Source organism: Carcharodon carcharias, chromosome 1, assembly GCF_017639515.1.
Source record: "Carcharodon carcharias isolate sCarCar2 chromosome 1, sCarCar2.pri, whole genome shotgun sequence".
Lineage (NCBI taxonomy): Eukaryota > Metazoa > Chordata > Chondrichthyes > Lamniformes > Lamnidae > Carcharodon > Carcharodon carcharias.
Window position 1 is genome coordinate 45,565,266 of NC_054467.1, and position 19,973 is coordinate 45,585,238.

A 19,973-nucleotide genomic window follows, 5' to 3' on the forward strand; every position below is an offset into this window, starting at 1 on the left:
AGGAGCTGCTGCCCGCATCCTGAGTGCCCTGAGAGGAGCCCGCACAGACAACAAGCAGCTTGTGCGCCAACGTGAGGTTGTTTCGGACCTCCCTGCTCACCACTGATGGATGGGCACCGAGCTGGGAAACTTGATGCCCAATCCATCTCCCACAATGGCACTGACCAGCTGAGGTCAATGCTGCTGTGAGGGCTTGCAGGTCCAACTGCAACCCCAGAAAGCCCTAATTGTCCTCCTGGAGGAGCCTCTCCATGAGAGTTGCCACTCTCCATCCATGGAGGAAGCATTCATGAAGGTCAATACATTGCTGATGCTTCTCATGGACTCCTCCATCACGGAGACCATGCCATGCATTGCTTCATGTATCTCCGCCAGGCCCTCCCGCACACCCTGCTGGACTTCCAGCGTCTGCTGCCTCAGGGACGACTCCAGATGCACACCATCAGCCACCGACTGAGCATGTTCCTGGCCCCCTGCATTCCTCCAACTGCCAGTTTCATGGGCACTCTCTGTCTCCGTCTGGAACTCAGGCAAGTGTGAAGTGCCCTCACCATAGTACCCCAGGATACTAGCTGACCATCTTATCCCCACCGAGATGCTGGTATCTGCGCCAGTGCCTGCCTAGCTGAGAGGGTGTGACGCTGGCGCTCAGGTGTCAGTGGCAGGCCCTCTGCCTCCTCGGTCCGGGTGTGCTCTGGTGAGGCTGAAAGGAAGATCAAGGACATTTGATTCATTGAAGTCGTGACACTATTAATATGCATGCCTGGCCCCCGGATCAGTATGCGCTCCTCCTTCCACAATCAATGGGAAACCCATGTTGGATGCTGAATTCACTAAACAGTCAACAGTGGAATTGTTGCAATGACAGACATGGTGGCCTCAGTGCACAGCACTCTTACCTCTCCCTGGCACCCCAGCCTAACTATTACCAGTTGACCTGGGCACATGGCACCTCTCCAGCTCAAGAGCCTCCTGCTCATATCTGGTGAGAATGAGCAATTGTGCCTGTCGTCCAACAGTCCGCATCTGTTCAGCGTTATTGTGTGCAGTCTTCACCTGAAAAGGAGAGAGGAGCATTGATTAGTGCACTCTGTACCTGGATTGCCATTGTAGACTGGCCAACCCCACCTGAGTGAAACATGCAGAGCTCATGTGAATCGTGACCCTGGAGCAGCCATACACTCACACCAAGCAGCCAGGGCTGACCCCCATCACATTTGCCACCCACACTGTCTGACCTTCCAAAGCAAGGGAGCACAACCATGTGGAACACCAAGGGCAGCAGATGGATGGGTGAATCCTCCACCTTGAAGTTCCTCTCCCAGTCAGTCAGCAGCCTGACTTTGAAATGTTCCAGAGTTCCAGCACTGAGCCTAGGTGCAGATCCTTGAGGTCGCCCCCAAAACAGTACTGTGGGTGTAAGTGAGCCACATGCAGCGGATACAGACCCAGCTCAGCACAACTCTCTCAGGGTGAACTCGGCATGGGCAATAAATGCTAGCCCACCCAGTGAAGGCCACATGCTGTGAATGATTCAATGCAGTAACTACATTCAGAGTTGGGGGTACCGGGGGGGGGAGACCTAACTGCTGTGTTAAGTGACCCACACCAACATGATCCTCACCCTTCCCAATCGCAAGAGGTCGTTGAAGCGCTTGTGACACTAAACTCAGGTGCATCGCACCACATCATGTGCACTGACCCTTTCTGCCACCTCCTCCCAGGCACGTTTCATAATGTAGGATGGCTTCCTCCTCCCTTCCTTTGGCACGATGATTTCACACCATGCTGCCACCTTCTTGAGGAGGGCAGCAAGGCACTAATCCGAGAATTGAGGTGCACAGTGCCCTGCCGACCTGCCCTCCTGCCTGGCCTGCTCTCCGAGAGCGCTCTTGGGAACCAGCAGCGATTGGCTCAGCGCTCAACCGCGCCCGCTTCCGACCGGCCCGCCCAACATGCTGAAAATTCTCCCCCATAGGTTCACCACCCTCTGAGAGAAGAAGTGTCTCCTCATCTCAGGCCTAGGTGGCCTGCCACATATCATGAGGTTGTGACCCCTTGTTCTAGAACCCCAGCCAGAGGAAACATCATCCCTGCATCCAGTCTGTCCATCCCTATCAGAATTCTATATGTTTCAATGAGATCCCCTCTCGTTCTTCTAAACGCCAGTGAATACAGGCCTAGTCAACCCAATTTCTCCTCATATGACAATCCAGGAATCAGTCTGGTGAACCTTCACTGCACTCCCTCTATGGCAAGCATATTCTTTCTTAGGTAAGGAGATCAAAACTGCACACAATACTCCAGGTGTGGTCTCACCACAGGCCCTGTACAGCTGCAGTAAGACATCCCTACTCTTGTACTCAAGTCGTCTTGCGATGAAGGCCAACATACCATTTGCTTTCTTAACTGCTTGCTGCACCTGCATGCTTGCTTTCAGTGATTGGTGTACAAGGACACCCAGGTCCCTTTGTACATCAACATTTCCCAATCTATCCATTTAAATAATATTCTGCATTCTGTTTTTCATACCAAAGTGGATAAATTTACACTTATCCACATTATACTACATCTGCTATGTATTTGCCAACTAACTCAACTTGTCTAAATCGCTTTGAAGCCTCTTAACATCCTCCTCACCACTCACATTCACACCTAGTTTTGTGTTGTTAGCAAATGTGGAAATATTACATTTGGTTCCCTCATCCAAATCATTGATATATATTGTAAATAACTGGGGTCCAAGCACTGATCCTTGTCGTACCCCATTAGTCATCACCTGCCACTCCGAAAAAGACCCATTTATTCCTGCTCTTTTTCCGGTCTGCTAACTAATTCTCAATCCATGTCAATATATTATCCCCAATCCCATGTGCTTTAGTTTTGCAGTAAGACTTTCATGTGAGACTTGATCAAAAGCTTTCTGAAAATCCAAATACACTTTATGTTAGTTATGTCTGTAGGTACTCCTGTAGGTTTGTCAAACATGATTTCCCTTTCATAAATCCATGTTGACTTTGTCTAATCCCATTGATATTTTCGAAGTGTCCTTGCTATCACATCCTTTATAATAGGCTCTAGCATTTTCCCCACCACTGATGTTAGGCTATCCTGTCTGTAATTCCCTGTTTTTCCCCTCCCTCCTTTTTTTAAATAGTGAGGTTACATTTGCCACTCTCCAATCTTCCAGGACTGTTCCAGAATCCATAGAATTTTGGAAGATGACAACCAATGCATCCACTATTTCCATGGCCACCTCCTTTAGTACCTGGGACGTAGATTATCAGGCCCTGGGGATTTATTGGCTTTTGGTCCCATTGGCCAGGTTGTTGAGGTTGGAGAGCGGGGGGTGAGGCCTACTCGCCGATGTATAAAATGATGCAGGATGACGTTGGGCGGAACTCCTCACGTCACCCTGCACCATTTCAATTTTCAGGTCAGCAGAGGCGCAGTCAAATCATCTGTGCACCCGCCGACCAATTGAGGTCATTTAAAAACTAATTCAACTAATTAATGGACCTGTCTGTCCAACCTTAAGGTTGGCAGGCAGGCCGGGAGCCCTGGCGGGCTTCAGAAAAAGCAAGAAACCTCATCCACGGGCTGGATGAGGTTTCACGTAGGTTTTTAAAAACGTAATAAAAGTTTGAATAAAAATGATGAACATGTCCCAACTCATGTGACAGTGTCACATGAGGGGACATGTCAGGGAAATTTTATTTTTCTGCATTGACCATTTTTGAATTTGGTGCCAATCTCCCTGAGGCAGCACTTAGCCTCAGGAAGATCAGTGCACTCTTTCACGCGCATGTGCATAAGTACGCACCCCCGGCTTAGGGAATCCTCCCCACCGGCACAGCGAGCGCATAGCGCTTCCTGGCGGATGTCACGCTGGACGGGCCTTAATTGGCCCGCTCATGTAAAATGGCAGTGCGCCCCAATTGGGGGCGCCGATTGGAGGCACGCCTGCACACGCCCACTCCTGAACTTCCCCCCCAGCTGGGAGAAAATTCTTCCCATTAATTTCTCCAGCACTTTTTTTTTAGTAATACTAATTTCCTACAATTCCTCCTTCTCACTAGACCCTTGATTCTCTAGCCTTTCTGGGAAGCTATTTGTGTCTTCCTCTGTGAAGACAGAACTAAAGAAGTTGTTTAATTGCTCTGCTCCTTCCTTATTTTCTATTATAAGTTCTGCCGTTTTGGACAGTAAGGGACCTACATTTGTCTTCACCAATCTTTTTCTCTTTACATACTTTTAGAAGCTTTTACAGTCTGCTTTTATGTTCCTGGCAAGTTTATTCCCGTACTCTATTTTTCACCTCTTAATCAATCTCTTGGTCCTCCTTTGCTGAATTCTAAACTGTTTGCCATCCTCAGACTTACTACTTTTTCTAGCAACTTTAGATGTCTCCTCTTTGGATCTAATACTATCCTTAATTTCTTTTGTTAGCCATGGTTGGGCCACTTTTCCTGTTGTGTTTTTGTTCCAGAAAGGAATATATAACTGTTGCAATGCATAGATTCATTCCTTAAATATCAGCCATTGCCTATCCACCATTATGCCTTTTAATGCAGTTCCCCTATCTACCTTATTCAACTCACTCCTGTACTTTTGTAGTTTCCTTTGTTTAGATTTAGGACCCTAGTTTCGGACTGGACTTCTTCACTTTCTAAGTGAAAGTAAGGAAGAATTCCAACATGTTATGGTCACTGTTCTCTAAAGTACTCTGCACAACAAGATTATTATTTAAACCTTTCTCATTGCACAAAACCAAATCTAGGATAGCCAGTTCCCTAGTTGGATCTTCGACGTACTGGACTAAAAAACATCTCTCACACACTTCAGGAATTCATCTGTCACAGTATTATTGCTAATTTGGTTTGCCCAATCTATATGTAGATTAATGTCACCCATGATTACTGTAGCACCCATGTTACATGTTAATTTCCTGTTTAATGCTGTCCCTCACTTTATCACTACTGTTCAGAGACCTATAGACAACTCCCACTAATGTTTTTCGCCCTTTGTTGCTTCTTAGCTCCACCCAGACTAATTCTACATCTAGATTTTCTGAGCCAATATCCTATCTCACTATTGTACTGATGTAATCTTTAACTAACAATGCCACGCCACCTCTTTTTCCTTTTGCCTGTCCTTCCTAAATATTGAGTACGCTTGGATATTTCATTCCCAGCCTTGGTCACCCTGCAGCCACGTCTCTGTAATCGCAATCATATCATACTCGTTTACATCTATTTACCGTAAGACAGAGGAGCAGAAATTAGGCCATTCGGCCCATCGAGTCTGCTCCGCCATTCAATCATGACTAATAAGTTTCTCAATCCCATTCTCCCTCCTTCTCCCCGTAACCTTTGAACCCCTTACCAATCAAGAACCTATCTATCTCAGTCTTAAATACACTCAATGACCTGGCCTCCAGAGCCTTCTGTGGCAATGAATTCCATAGATTCACCACTCTCTGGCTAAAGAAGTTTCTCCTCATCGCTGTTCTAAAAGGTCTTCCCTTTACTCTGAGGCTGTGCCCTCGGGTCCTAGTCTCTCCTACAAATGGAAACATCTTCCCCACGGCCTTCCAGTATTCTGTAAGTTTCAATCAGATCCCCCCTCATCCTTCTAAACTCCATTAGACCCAGTGTCCTCAAACGTTCCTCATATGTTAAGCCTTTCATTCCTGGGATCATTCTCGTGATCCTCCTCGTGAACCTATTTGCGCTATTAATTCATGTACCTCATTACGCTTGCTCCATGCATTCAGATACAGTGCCCTTAGACTTGTCTTTTTAACACATCTTTTTTTGTACTATGGCCCTATTTGTTGCTAGCCTTTGTTTCCTTTCCCGTCCACTTTTGCTTTTTGCTTTTCTGTCTTTCATTTCTATCTTTGTTTCCCCCTCTGGTGTCTTCCCACTAAGGTTCCCATCCCCCTGCCACTCCAGTTTAAACCCTCTCCCACAGTACTAACAAATACTCCTGCGAGGTTATTGGTCCCAGTCCTGCTGTGGTGCAAACCATCCAGCTTGTACAAGTCCTATCTTCCCCAGAAGTGGTCCCAATGCCTCAGGAATCTAAATCCCTCCCTCTTACACAATCACTCCAGCCATGTATTCATCCGGCCTATTCTATTCCTGATCTCGCTACCTCGTGGCAGTGGGAGTAATCCGGAGATTACTACCTTTGAAGCCCCGCTCTTTAACTTATTTCCTAGCTCCCTATATTCTGCTTGCAGGGCCTCATCCCGCTTTTTACCTATGTCGTTGGTACTAATATGAACTTTGGCTGTTCACCTTCCCCCTTCAGAATGTCCTGCAGCTGCTCAGTGACATCCTTGACCCTAGCACCAGGGAGGTAACATACCATCCTGGTGTCGTGTCTGCGGCTGCAGAAATGTCTATCTGTTCTCCTTACGATAGAATCCCCTATCACTATTGCTCTCCCATTCTTTTTTTGTCCCCCTCTGTGCAACTGAGTCACTTGTGATGCCACAGACTGGGCTCTCGCTGCATTTCCCTGAGAAACCATCTCCCCCAGAGAGAGGGAGATTATCCTAGGGGACTCCTGCACTACCTACCTAGTGCCTTTACTCTGTGTGGCAGTCACCCAGTCTCCTTCTCCCTGTGCACCCTTTACCTGCAGTGTGACCGCCTCACTGTACATGCTAACCATGAAGATCTCAGTCCAGCTGCTCCAGATCCAAAACATGGATTTCAAGTAGCTGGAGACACTTCTTGCAAACGTTGTCACCATGGACACAGGAAGTGTCTCTGGGGACTTCCCACATTACACAGGAGGAACAATCCACATGACTGAGCTGCCCTGCCATGACTTACCTTTAAATTACTCCCTTTACTTCCTCTGGTTTAAAGAATATTAAGGACAGTAGAAATACTGGCCAACTCCTACTTAACAAGGCTACTGCTCTTCTTCCTGAGGAGAGATAGAAAATGAAAGGATCACCTCCTTCCCTCGTCACCAAACTCCCCCACTCACCAAAAGCCAACTGAAGCACTCAAACGCGAACCAAGACAGCATTCAGTGCAGACAAAGCAGCACTGTAGATGGCCTGCTTTTATGCTCCCTGAATCTAGCTTCTGAAAACCTGTTTAAGCCAGTTATCCAATTAACTAGCTGCAAGCAGAGCCTGAATGAGCCCTGTTTTAAAGCTGGACTAAAATTCAACTTCTCCCAGCCCAAAGAGCAACTTTTAGTTAATTACTTAATTAAAGGACTAGACTATTGATAGAAATTAACCCTTAAATTAAATTAACCCGTAAAACTCCCTCACTCACCAAACTCCAACTGAAGCACACAAATGCAGCCCAAGACAGCACTCCAGTGCAGACAGTTGGGAGGGAATTGCCCTGGGAGTCCTCAAGGTCAACTCTGGACCCCATGAAGTGTCATGGCATCAGGTCAAATATGGACAAGGAAACCTCCTGCTGATTACCACCTACTGCCCCCCGCTTCAGGCGATGAAACCTACTCCTCCATGTTAAACACCACTTGGAGGAAGCACTGAGGATGGCAAGGGTGCAGAATGTACTCCGGGTGGGGGACTTCAACGTCCACCACCAAGAGTGGCTCAGTAGCACCACCACAGACCAAGCTGGCCGTATCCTAAAGGACACAGCTGCTAGACTAGGTCATCAGCTGGTGGTGAGTGAACCAAAAAGAGGGAAAAACATATTTCATCTCATCCTCACCAACCTGCCTGCCGCAGATGCATCTGTCCATGACAGTATCGGTAGAAGTGACCACCACACAGATCTTATGGAGATGAAGTCCCATCTTCACATTGAAGATACCCTCCATCGTGTTGCGTGGCACTACCACCATGCGAAATGGGATAGATTTCAAACAGATGTAGCAACTCAAGAATGGGCATCCATGAGGTGCTGTAAGCCATCAGCAGCAGCAGAATTGTACTCAACCATAATCTGTAATCTCATGGCCTGGCATATCCCCCACTCTACCAACACCACCAACACAGGGGATCAACCCTGGTTCAAGGAAGAATGCAAGAGGGCATGCCAGGAGCAGCACCAGGTGTACCTAAAAATGAGGTGTCAACCTGGTGAAGCGATAACACAGGATTACTTGCGTGCCAAACAGCAAGTGATAGACAGTTAAGTGATTCCACAACCAACGGATCAGATCTAAGCTCTGGAGTCCTGCCACATCCAATTGTGAATGGTGGTGGACAATTAAACAACTCAGTGTAGGAGAAGGCACCACAAATATCTCATTGGTGGAGGAGCCCAGCACAGCAGTGCAAAAGATAAGGCTGAAGCATTTGCAACAATCTTCAGCCAGAAGTGCTGAGTGGATGATCTATCTCGGCCTCCTCCAGAGCTCTCTAGCATCACAGATGCCAGTTTTCTGCCAATTCAATTCATTCTATGTGATTTCAAGAAAAGGCTGAAGACACTGGATACTGCAAAGGCTATGGGCCCTGACAATATTCTGGCATTAATACTGACAACTTGTGCTCCAGAACTTGTCGTGCCCCTAGCCAAGCCGTTCTGGTACAGCTACAATACCGGCATCTACCCGGCAATGTGGAAAATTGCCCAGGTATGTCCTGTACAAAAAAGCAGGACAAATCCAATGCAGCCTATTACCACCCCATCAGTGTGCTCTTGATCACCAGTAAAGTGATGGAAATGGATCTTCAGTAGTGCTATCAAGCAGCACTCGCTTAGCAATAACCTGCTAAGGATTCTCAGTTTAGGTTCTGCCAGGATCACTCAGCTTCTGGCCTTATTACAGCCTTGATTCAAACATGGACAAAAGAGCTGAACTCCAGAGGTTGACGTGAAAATGACTGCTCTTGACATCAAACAGCATTTGATCAAGCATGGCATCAAGGAGCCCTAGCAAAACTGGAGTCAATGGGAATAAGGGGGAAAACTCTCTGCTGTTTGGAGTCATATCGAGCACAAAGGAAGATTGTTGTGATTGTTGAAGGTCAGTCATCTCAGTTCCAGGACATCGCTGCAGGAGTTCCTCAGGGCAGTGTCCGAGGCCCAACCATTTCAGCTGCTTTTTAAATGACCTTCCTTCCATCATAAGGCCAGGGGATGTTCGCTGGTGATTGCACAATGTTCAGTGCCATTCGCGACTCCTCAGATACTGAAGCAATACATCTCCAAATGCAGGAAGACCTCGACAATATCCGGGCTTGGGCTGACAAATGGCAAGTAACATTCCGCCACACAGTGCCAGGCAATGGCCATGTCCAACAAGAGAGAATCTAACCGTTGCCACTTGATGTTCAATGGCACTACCAATTCTGAATCCCCCACTATCAACATCCTGGGGGTTACCTTTGACCAGAATCTGAACTGAACTACCCATATAAATACTATGGCTACAAGAGCAGGTCAGAAGCTAGGAATCCTGTGATGTGTAACTCCCCTCCTGACTCACCAAAGCCTGTCCACCATCTACAAGGCAGAAGTCAGATGGAATACTCTCCACTTGCCTGGATGAGGCAAGTGCCAACAACGCTTAAGAAGCTTGACACCATCCAGGATAAAGCAGCCCGCTTGATTGGCACACTTTCCACAAACACTCATTCCGGCCACCACAGTCAACTAGTGGCAGCAGTGTGTACCATCTACAAGATGCACTGCAGCAACTCACCAAGGCTCCTTAGGCAGCACCTTCCAAACCCACAACTGCTACCATCTAGAAAGACAAGGGCAGCAGATACCTGGGAACACCACCACCTGGAAGTTCACCTCCAAGTCACTCACCATCCTGACTTGGAAATAAATGCCATTCCTTCACTGTCGCTGGGTCAAAATATTGGAACTCCCTCCCTAACAGCCCTGTAGGTGTACCTACACTACAGGGACTGCAGCAGTTCAAAATGGCAGCTCACCACCACCTTCTGAAGGTCAATTAGGATTGGGCAATAAATGCTCGCCTAGCCAGCGCAGCCCACATCCTGTAAAATGAATTTTTTAAAAGTTATTTAGTTAGCCAGATCCAATGGCAATGGATTGAATCACAAATGAGATGTGTTCAATAGAGAATTACCAGCTTTGGAACCAGCTTTTGAAAGTTCACACCATTACATACAAGTATCACAGTCTCACAGTATCTTTACAATGCAGAAGGAGGCCATTTGGCTCATCAAGTCTGAACTGGCTCTCTAAAACAGCATTCCACCTAGTCCCACTCTCCTGCCTTATCCCCATAACCTTGCATATTTTCTCTTTTCAGGTAGCGATCCAATTCCCTTCTGAAGACCTCGATCTAACCTACCTCCATCACCCTTTCAGGAAGCTTGTTTCAGACTTCAAGCACCCTCTGGGTGAAATTTTTTTTTCTCATATCATATTTACTCCTTTTGCCAATTATTTCGAATTTGTGTCCTCTAGTTCTTGATGTTCTCTTGAGTGGGAACAGTTTATCATTACTGACCCTGTCCATGTCTCTCAGGATCTTGGATATCTCTATCAAGTCTCCTCTCAGCCTTCCTTTCTCCAAGGAAAAGACTCCCAACCTCTTCAATCTATCATCATAGCTATAGTTCTTTATCTCTGGAATCATTCTTGTGAATCTCCTCGGTGCCCTCTCCAATGCCTTCACATCCTTCCTCAAGTATGGCACCCAGAACGGGATGCAGTACTCCAGATGAGGAGTACTGGTGTCTTATACAAGTTCAACATGACATTCTTACTCTTGTACTCAGTACCCCTATTAATAAAGCCTAAGATACTACATGCTTTATTAACTGCTCTTTCAACATGCCCTGCCATCTTCAATGACCTATATACATATACACCAAGGTCCCTCTGTTCCTGCACCTCCTTCAGAGGCTGTCACTTTATTTTATACAGTCTCACCTTATTTTTCCTGCCAAAATGAATCACCTCGCACTTCTCTGCATTGAACTTCATCTGCCACTTGTCTGCTCAATCCACCAACATGTCTATGTCCTTTTGAAGTTCAAGACTATCCCCATCACAATTGACAACATTTCCAATCTTCGTATCATCTGCAAACTTTGAAATCCTGCCCGCCAGTCTTTGTCGTTAATCTTTTTTTATTTGTTCATAGGATGTAGGTGTCGCTGGCCAGGCAGCATTTAATACCCATCCCTAGTTCACGGCATTTAAAAGTCAACCACATTGCTGTGGGTCTGGAGTCACATGTAGGCCAGACCAGGTAATGGCAGCAGAATCCTCCCCTAAAGGACATTAGATGGGTTTTTACAATAATCGACAATATTTTCATAGTCTTCATTAGACTTCTAATTCAAGATTTTTATTGAATTCACAATTCACCATCTGCCGTGGCAGGATTCAAATCCGGGTCCTCAGAGCATTACCCTGGGTCTTGGGATTACTAGTCCAGCGAGAATGCCACTATGCCACCGCCTCCCCTATTAATATATATCAGGAGAAACAAGGAAGAACAAAGTTCCCCAGCATTGACCCCTGGGGAACTTTACTACAAATCTTCCTCCAATCTAAAAATAACCACTTATCACTACTCTCTGTTTCCTGTCACTCAGTCAATTTCTTATCCAAGTGCCTACTTTCCCTTTTATTCCATGACCTAGAATTTTGCTCACAAGTCTCTGTGTGACACGGTATCAAATGCCATTTGAAAATTCATATACACCACATCAACAGTGTTTCCCTTATCAGCCTTCTCTGTTACCACAAAACATTCTAGCAAGTCTGTTAAACATGATTTTCCCTTAATAAGTCCATGCTAGCTTCCCTTAATTATCCTGTATTTGTCTAAATGACTACTGATTTTATCCTATACTATAGTTTCTAGAAGTTTCCTTAACACTGAGGTCAAACTGACTGGTCTGTAGTTGCCAGCTTTATCCTTGCACCCATTTTTGAACAAGGGTTTAACATTTGCAATTCTCCAGTCCTCTGGCACCTCCCCTGTGTCTAAGGAAGACTGAAAGATTATCACTAATGCCCCTGAAATTTCCACTCTCACTTCCCTCAGTACCCTTGGATGCATCTCATCCGGTCCTGGTACATTATCTATTTTAAGTAAAGACAGCCCTTTCCAACACCTCCTTCCTCTCAATTGTAAGTTCTTCTAGTGTACCAGTTAGCTCCTCTCTCCCTCAGCCTGGGTAGGATCCTCTTTCTTTGTAAAGACAGATGCAAAGTACTAGTTCAACATCGGTACTATTTCTCCAGCCTCCACATGCAAGTCCCCCTTTTGACCCTAATTTGCCCTACTCTTTCTTTTACCACCATTTTATTATTTACATGCTTATAGAAGACATTGGGATTCCCTTCTATGTTTGCTGCCAGCCTCTTTTCATGCTCTCTCCTTGCTTTTCTAATTAACTTCTTTACTTCCCCTCTGGTCCTTCTACATATAGCCTGATTCTCCATTGTATTTTCAACCTGACATCTATCATATGCGCACTTCTTCCTTTTCATCTTTACCTCTTTCTCTCTTGACATCCAAGGTGCTCTGGATTTATTTGTCCTACCTTTCCTCTTCAAGGAAATATATCTTGACATTGCCTGCAACACTTCTTCTTTGAAGGTGGCCCATTGTTCAGCCACCAACTTTTCTACCAACATTTGATTCCAACTCACTCAACTCAGATGTATTCTCCTCCCACCGAAATTGGCTTTCCCCCAATTAATTATCCCTGCTCCGGATTGTTCCCTGTCCTTTTCCATGATTAACCTAAACCTTATGATACAATGGTCATTGTCCCAAGAGGCTCTCCCACTGATATATGATCCAATTGGGCCAGCTCATTCCCCAGAACCAGGTTCAAAAGTGCATGTCCTCTCGTTGGACCAGAAACATACTGCTGCAGAAAATGATCTTGAACACATTCCAGGAACTGTCACCCCTGTTGTCTCTTTGTACTATTCCTATCCCAGTCTATATTAGGATAATTTAAGTCCCCCATATAATTCTTTGCAAATTTGTGTCTCCACATCCCTTCCACTAGTTGGTGAACTACGTAGAACCATAAAACACTACAGCACAGAAAACAGGCCATTTGACCCTTCTAGTCTGTGCCGAAATATTATTCCACTAGTCCCATTGACATACTACACCAATCAATGTTATTACACCTTTATCATTCCTTACCTCTGTCCAGGGAGATTCTGTCATTGACTTCTCTGGAACACCCTCTTACTCCAATACTGTAGTGCTGTCTTCAATCAATATTGCCACTCCCCACCCTTTTCTTCCCTTCTTGTCTCTCCTAACACCTTGTACCCAGGAATATTTATTGCTCAGTTTGAGCTAGGTTTCTGTTATAACAATAATATCATAATTCCAGTTGTCAACCTGTGCCTGCAGTTCACCAATCGTATTAACCACACTCCTTGCATTCAAATATATGCACATTAGCTCTGATTTAGGCATTTTTACTTTTCTCCTTATTCTGGCCCCATCTAAAGACTTAATATTGCCAACTCTAAATCTATCAAATTCTCCAAGTATTCTATCTACCTTGAAACTATTCTCTGATATATCCTCATTATCAGCTGATACTTCACTACATCTCACTGTCAGTTTTTCTCCTCTGCACTCTGAATATCATCTCACGTTCCCATCCCCCTGCCAATCTAGTCTAAACCCAATAGCACTAGCAAACATCTCTGCAAGGACATTTGTCCCAGTCCTGTTAAGGTGTAACCCGTCCTTCTTGTACAGCTCCTACCTTCCCCTGAACTGATCCCAATGCATCAGAAATCTAAAGCCTCCCCTTCCTACTCCATTTCTCCAGCCGCGTGTTGAACTGCTCATTATTCCTATTCTTATGCTCATTAGCACGTGGCACTGGGAGTGATCCTGAGATTACTGCTCTTGAGGTCTTGCTTTATAATTCCCTTCCTAACTCCCTAAAACCTTTCAGGACCTCACCCCTTCTCCTAACTATGTCATTGGTCCCAATGCAGACCACGACCTCTGACTGCTCACCCTCTCCCAAAAGAATGTCCTGCATCTGCTCTGTGACATCCTTGACCCTAGCACCAAGGAGGCAAAATACCATCCTGGAGTAATGTCTACGGCCACCAAAATGCCTGTTTGATCCCCTAACTATGGAATCCCCTACTGCTATAGCACTCCCTCTCTTCTTCCTCCCTCCTATGCAGCTGAGCCACCTGGGGTGCCACAAACTTCGCTCTCGCTACAGTCCTCTGAGGAACCATCTCGATCGCCAGTATTGAAAATGGAAAAGAGGTTAGAGACTGAGGGGATTAGAGGGGATTCCTGCACTACCTGCCTGTTTCTCCTAGATACTCTGGTGGTCACCCATTCCCACTCTGACTGTGTACTTCTTAACTGTGGTGTGACCACCTCTCTAAACGTGCTATCCTCAGCCTTGGGGATGCACCACAGCTGCCGCTCAAGCTCCACATCTCAAGTTTCTGCAGCTGGTGACACTTCCCGCAGATGTAGTCATTGAGGGCACTTTATGCCTGCACGACTTCCCACATCCCACAAGATGTACATTCCAAATGGCCAAGCTACACTGGCATACTTTCAACTTTATATAAAGTGTTTACTACAGTACTTTCTTTACTAATATATTCTAATTTATTTTAAATATTTTCTTAATTAATTTGGAATAATTCCTATGTATACTACAATTTACTGTGCTTATTAAATGCTAGTGTCACCCACAATTACAACTAAAATTTACACGCTTCTTAATTACACAGGTTTTAGGTATTTATTTTAATTGTTTTATTTTTACTATTTTATTGTAATTATTTTGTTTTTTTTATTTTAAAGTTTTACTTCTTGTTGTTTATAGATCTACCTTAACTACTGTATCTTAAGCAGGCTTTTAACACACTGTCCCTTACACCAAGCACTCACCGGCCAATCAACTTATTGGTTTCCTGTGATGTCACAATTGTTTTTTCCCACTCGGTTTCTTCGGAAGCTGAAATGCTCCCGGTTCCCGACCTGCCTCTGCTCCGCTCCCAGGTAGGAAAGGCTGCACTCCGATCCCCGGGCTCTATTTATGCTGCTCCTAATTCCCAACCTGCCAGTGCTCCACTCCCATCTTTATATCAGCGTATGAAGTAATATTGTAGTACAGGACATTGATCTTCACTAAACTTCATGTGATACATTTATGTCTCCACCGTAATTCCATGCTGAAAAATGATCAACAAGACTCAACACAAAAGCTATTTGGATTAATACCTGCAAGTGCATACACTTGCATTGATGATTCTTTTATTAGGCCACTACAGACAATTATCTATTCTACTTTGTACCCACAACATTCACAACTCTGGTTGGAATTGAACTTTTATAAATCTGTTTGAAAATGGCACACTATTTTCAGGAATGCACTTCAGTCAAAGGGGAGTTGAACCATTAACACGTACTACTGAAATAAATATTACGTCCAGTAAGGTTTCCCATATTATTCCATCATTATATCAGCATATTGCTGAGGGACAGAGCTCATCATTTTTACACAATGTAATGAGTAGGATTATAGAATCCAGATCAAATCTGCTGCGATAGGTACAGTATTAGTCTGTGAGCTGCCAAACTATTTGGAAAGTGATTATTGAAGTAGAATGCCTATGCCGAGAGAAAACAGAAAATGAATTATGTGAGGTATACCTTGGAAAGCAAACTGTGAAATGGACTTTTCTATTTACCTTAACAACCATAGCAGCGTAGGTTACTTCCGCTCTCCAAATCTGGGGAATTGACCAACCTACCAGCGGATCAGCCTCATCATTGTAAATGGGAATTGACTGGAATTTAGGAAAACGTTTCTGGATCTGTTGAACTGTATCCAATTCTTGTTCTAGGATGTGGAAAGAACTGCCTGCACCCTGTCGAAATAGCAAAACCATTTCAAATATGATTCTGAAAGAACTTTACATAATGTCAAATCTGCTAGATCATCTTTGTCTGAAGAGATTATGTCAGTCTCTGTCAGATACTACATTGCAAATATTAAGATTGTTCTCAAATGCTTAATACACATATTCTTCTTGTGACTAAGAAATTCAATGGACTTTCATCTGCGCTGTTATTTAAGTTTGATGTAGCATATCCTATATGTAGTGATGCAAGGCTGTTAATGAAACTACATGAATTAAACCTCCCTTACAAAACAGTTAAAAGCCATAAAACACTACTTGTGCCATTATTGAACTAACATTTTTATCACCCCACTTTTGGCATTAAACTCAAGTCCAAGAGTTAAGGCTGCTTTCAGCAGAATTAAAACCAGTTTGATGCGTTTAAAATTCCAGTAAAGGTTTTAATTTAACAGATGAAAATACAATTACTTGAAGTCAGACCATGTATTCTGAACTTGGAAATGGTACACATTCCAAGCTCTATAAATTGTATTCAGTCCAAGCTTCCCCCAAATGAAATACCATTAGTATCAAATCTCTTTGCACTGCATTACAGATCTACATTATTCTGAATGGATTTTCGGCAATAAATGCAAATGGAATACCTACAATGCTGTTACGATTGACTGCTCATTTTGTATTCCATGGAAATAAGAACATGAGTGGGCTTCTTTACTGGCACACACTTTGACCTGCCAATTTTCTGATTTTCCTGCACCCAGGCAATCCAATCCAGCTTCAGACTCAGGAAAATATCACTTTATCTTTCTTTTATATATCACATCCTACTATGTTCTGCATTCTAAAAGTATGTGCCTTAGTTCTGTTCATATTCTGTTCAGAACACTGGGCTTTACAAGACTATTACGTTTTAAACTGTCTCCTTTAACTTAAGGTGAAACAGAGGCTGGAATTTTCCGGCCCCATTGGCGCTGGGCTTCACAGCAGGCTGGTGGGGACAATTCGGCACAAGGGACAGAAATCAGTTTCCTGCCGGCATGAAAGCACAGCAGGATCATCCGATGGTGTCCACCATGGCGGAACGTGAATCCCGCTGGAGGCCAGCATGAACCCGATTTGCATCCAGGTAATGGGATACAAAGTAAGGCCCAAATGGAATTGTCACCCCATGCCCTATTTTCCCTTACACCAGCGGGAAAACATGCTGTCCCAGAAGACATCTGGACAAGTGTGACGTGCAGAAGTCAGGACTTACCGTTAGGGCCTTGCTCAGATTGCAGATATCTGAAGAGAAGAAGATGCTGGAGCTTTACAGCTACCGGACGCTGGAGGAACACGAACATCGCATGCTGGGTGGATTCTCATGGACATAACTCTGCCGTGAAGCAGCTCATGGAAGACCGGAGTTCTTCGTTAATACATTGGGCCTGCTTCGGAATATCATAGTCTTGGCCATGGGCTGCTATGAATGGTTGGCGAGGTAGGGAAGAGGAAGGTCTTTCTGTGAGTGGGAAAGGAATGTATACCGGGGGACGGCAGGCGGGGTGGTGGGCGGTGGGAGAGGAAGGTCTAGGTTTGACTGGGAGAGGAAGGTGTACCGGGGGGTGAGGTTGGGATGGGGGGGACGAAGGTTTCAGGTGAGTGGTAAGGTTGGAAGGGAGGGATGATGGTGTCGGGGCGGGGGGGGGGGGGGGGGCGCGGTGAGGTTGGGAGGGAGTACAAGGGCAGGAGGGAGTAATGGGTAAAATGAGTCAAGTGGGGAGGTAGGTGTAAGGTGGGAGGAAGGCATAAGGGAGGAAGTTTGGAGGGGGAAGGAATGTTTGGAGGGGGGTAGGAGTTCAGAGCGGGGAAGGAGTTCGGAGGGGAGAAGGAGTTTGGAGGGGGAAGGAGTTCAGGGCAGGGAAGGAGTTCACAGGGAGAAAGGAGTTCATGGGGGGAAGCTATCTGGAGGGAGGAGGGAGTTCGGGATGGATGGTGTCTGGGGGGAAGGAAGGAGTAACGGTAGAGGACAGAGTAAGGGTGGAGGAGGGAGAAAGTGGGGGTATGTCCAGGTGGATGTGCAAGAGCGGGGTCTGTGGAGTCAATGACTGCAGGAAACTATAAGCCAGTCAGCCTAACATCTTTGGTTGTGGGGAAAATGCTAGAGTCTATTATTAAGGAAGAAATAGCAGGACATTTAGAAAAGCTTAAAGAAATCAAAGTCAACAGAGTCAACACGGTTTTGTGAATGGGAAATCATGTTTGACAAATTTGCTAGAGCTCTATGAGGATATAACAAGCAGAGTTGATAAAAGGGAACTGGTAGATGTAAAACAAAAACAGAATTACCTGGAAAAACTCAGCAGGTCTGGCAGCATTGGCGGAGAAGAAAAGAGTTGACGTTTCGAGTCCTCATGACCCTTCGACAGAACTGGTTGATGTAGTTTTTTTGGATTTCCACAAGGCATTTGATAAGGTGCCACAAAAAAGGTTATGCACAAGATAGGAGCTCACAGTGTTGGGGGTAATGTATTAGCATGGATTGAGGATTGGTTAACACATAGAAGAGAGTTGGGATTAATGGGTCTTTATCAGGTTGGAAAGCCATAACTAGTGGAGTGCCACAAGGGTCAGTCCTAGGGCCTTAATTATTTACTATCTATATTAATGATTTGCTGGAGGGGACAGAATGTAATGTATCCAAATTTGCTGACGATACAAAAATAAGTGGGAAGGCATGTTGTGATGAGGACATAAGGAATCTGCAAGGGGATATCGATAGGTAGAGTGAGTGGACAAAAACTTGGCCGATGGAGTTTAATATAGGAAAGTGTGAGGTCATGCACTTTGGTAGGAAAAATCGAAAGGCAGGCTATTATTTAAATGGGTGAGACTCCAAGAAACACAGAGGGATCTGGGTGTTTTTGTGTATGAAACACAAAAAGTTAGCATGCAGGTGCAGCAAGTAATTAAGAAGGCAAATGGAATTTTGACCTGTATTGCTAGAGGGTTGGAGTTTAAAAATAGTCTTGTTACAACTGTACAGAGTGTTGGTGAGGCTGCACCTGGAGTACTGTGTACAGTTTTGGTCCCCGTATTTAAGAAAGGATATACTGGCATTGGAGGCAGTTCAAAAGAGGCTCACTAGGCTGATTCCTGGGATGAAGGGGTTGACTTATCAAGAACTGCTAAACAGGTTAGGCCTTTATTCATTGAGTTTAGAAGAATGAGGGGTGATCTTATTGAAACATAAAAGATTCTGAGGGGGCTTGACAGGGTAGATGTTGAGAAGATGATTCCACTAGTGGGGGAATCGCGAGCTAGGGGACATAGTTACAGAATAAGGGGACACTCATTTAAAACTGAGATGCAAAGGAATTTCTTCTCTGAGGGTAGTGAATGTTTGGAATTCTCTACCTCAGAGAGTTGTGGAGGCTAGATCACTGAAAGCATTTAAAGAGGAAGTAGATAGATTTTTGAAATATCAGAGAGTTGAGGGCAATGAGGAGCTGGCACGAAAAAGGAGTTGAGGCTTGGGGCAGATCAGCCATGATCTTATTAAATAGCTTGAGGGGCCGAATTGCCTACTCCTGCTCCTATTTCTTATGTTCTTAAGTCCTGGAGAGTGAATTGAGGATGGCTGTAGTAGGAAGGGATGGTGAGTATAAAATGGATCAAAGGAAGTCGGTAGGGCAGGAGGGTGAAAGTGTGTTGGTAGTGGTAGAAGGGACAGAAAGGGTGGTTGTTGGGGACTGGGAGGCAGACAAGAACCCTGGGGATAGGAAGGAGGAAGTCGGGGAGGCCAATGTGGATGTGGGTAGGATTCTCAGGACGGTAGGGAACATGCACGTTCACCTGGAAATCCTGGAATGGCAAGGGTTCGGGTTGGTAGATGATGGTGCGGAGATGCAAGGTGATGCCGGGAGGTCAATAATGATGGGGCAAAGGACATGTGTGACTGGGGGAGGGGAAAGGACAGGGCAGCTAACAATATACTTGACCACGACCACGGTTATCGAAATCGAAAATGAGCGGAGCCTCATGTTGGACGGGCACAGGTGCTGCAGGGGAGTCAGGTCAGTGGGTGGGCAGAGATGCAGATCAGCTCAAATGGACAACTGAAAGAGAATCCCAGCAGGCAAATGCTCA

At 45.2% G+C, this 19,973-nt stretch overlaps 1 protein-coding gene across 5 annotated transcripts in view; it reads right to left on the reverse strand.

The window, feature by feature from the left end:
• The window catches only part of idua (alpha-L-iduronidase), a 325,106-nt gene that overhangs the window by 86,091 nt on the left and 219,042 nt on the right, over nt 1-19,973 (reverse strand). For 3 of the 5 annotated variants that reach the window (XM_041197979.1, XM_041197955.1, XM_041197959.1), the window contains one exon: nt 15,672-15,851. The exons of 1 other annotated variant lie outside the window; for it this stretch is intronic. In XM_041197979.1, coding sequence (XP_041053913.1) covers nt 15,672-15,851 — 180 coding nt within the window. The remainder of the gene's footprint in view (nt 1-15,671; nt 15,852-19,973) is intronic. One more of the 5 variants, XM_041197966.1, reaches the window with a different exon arrangement.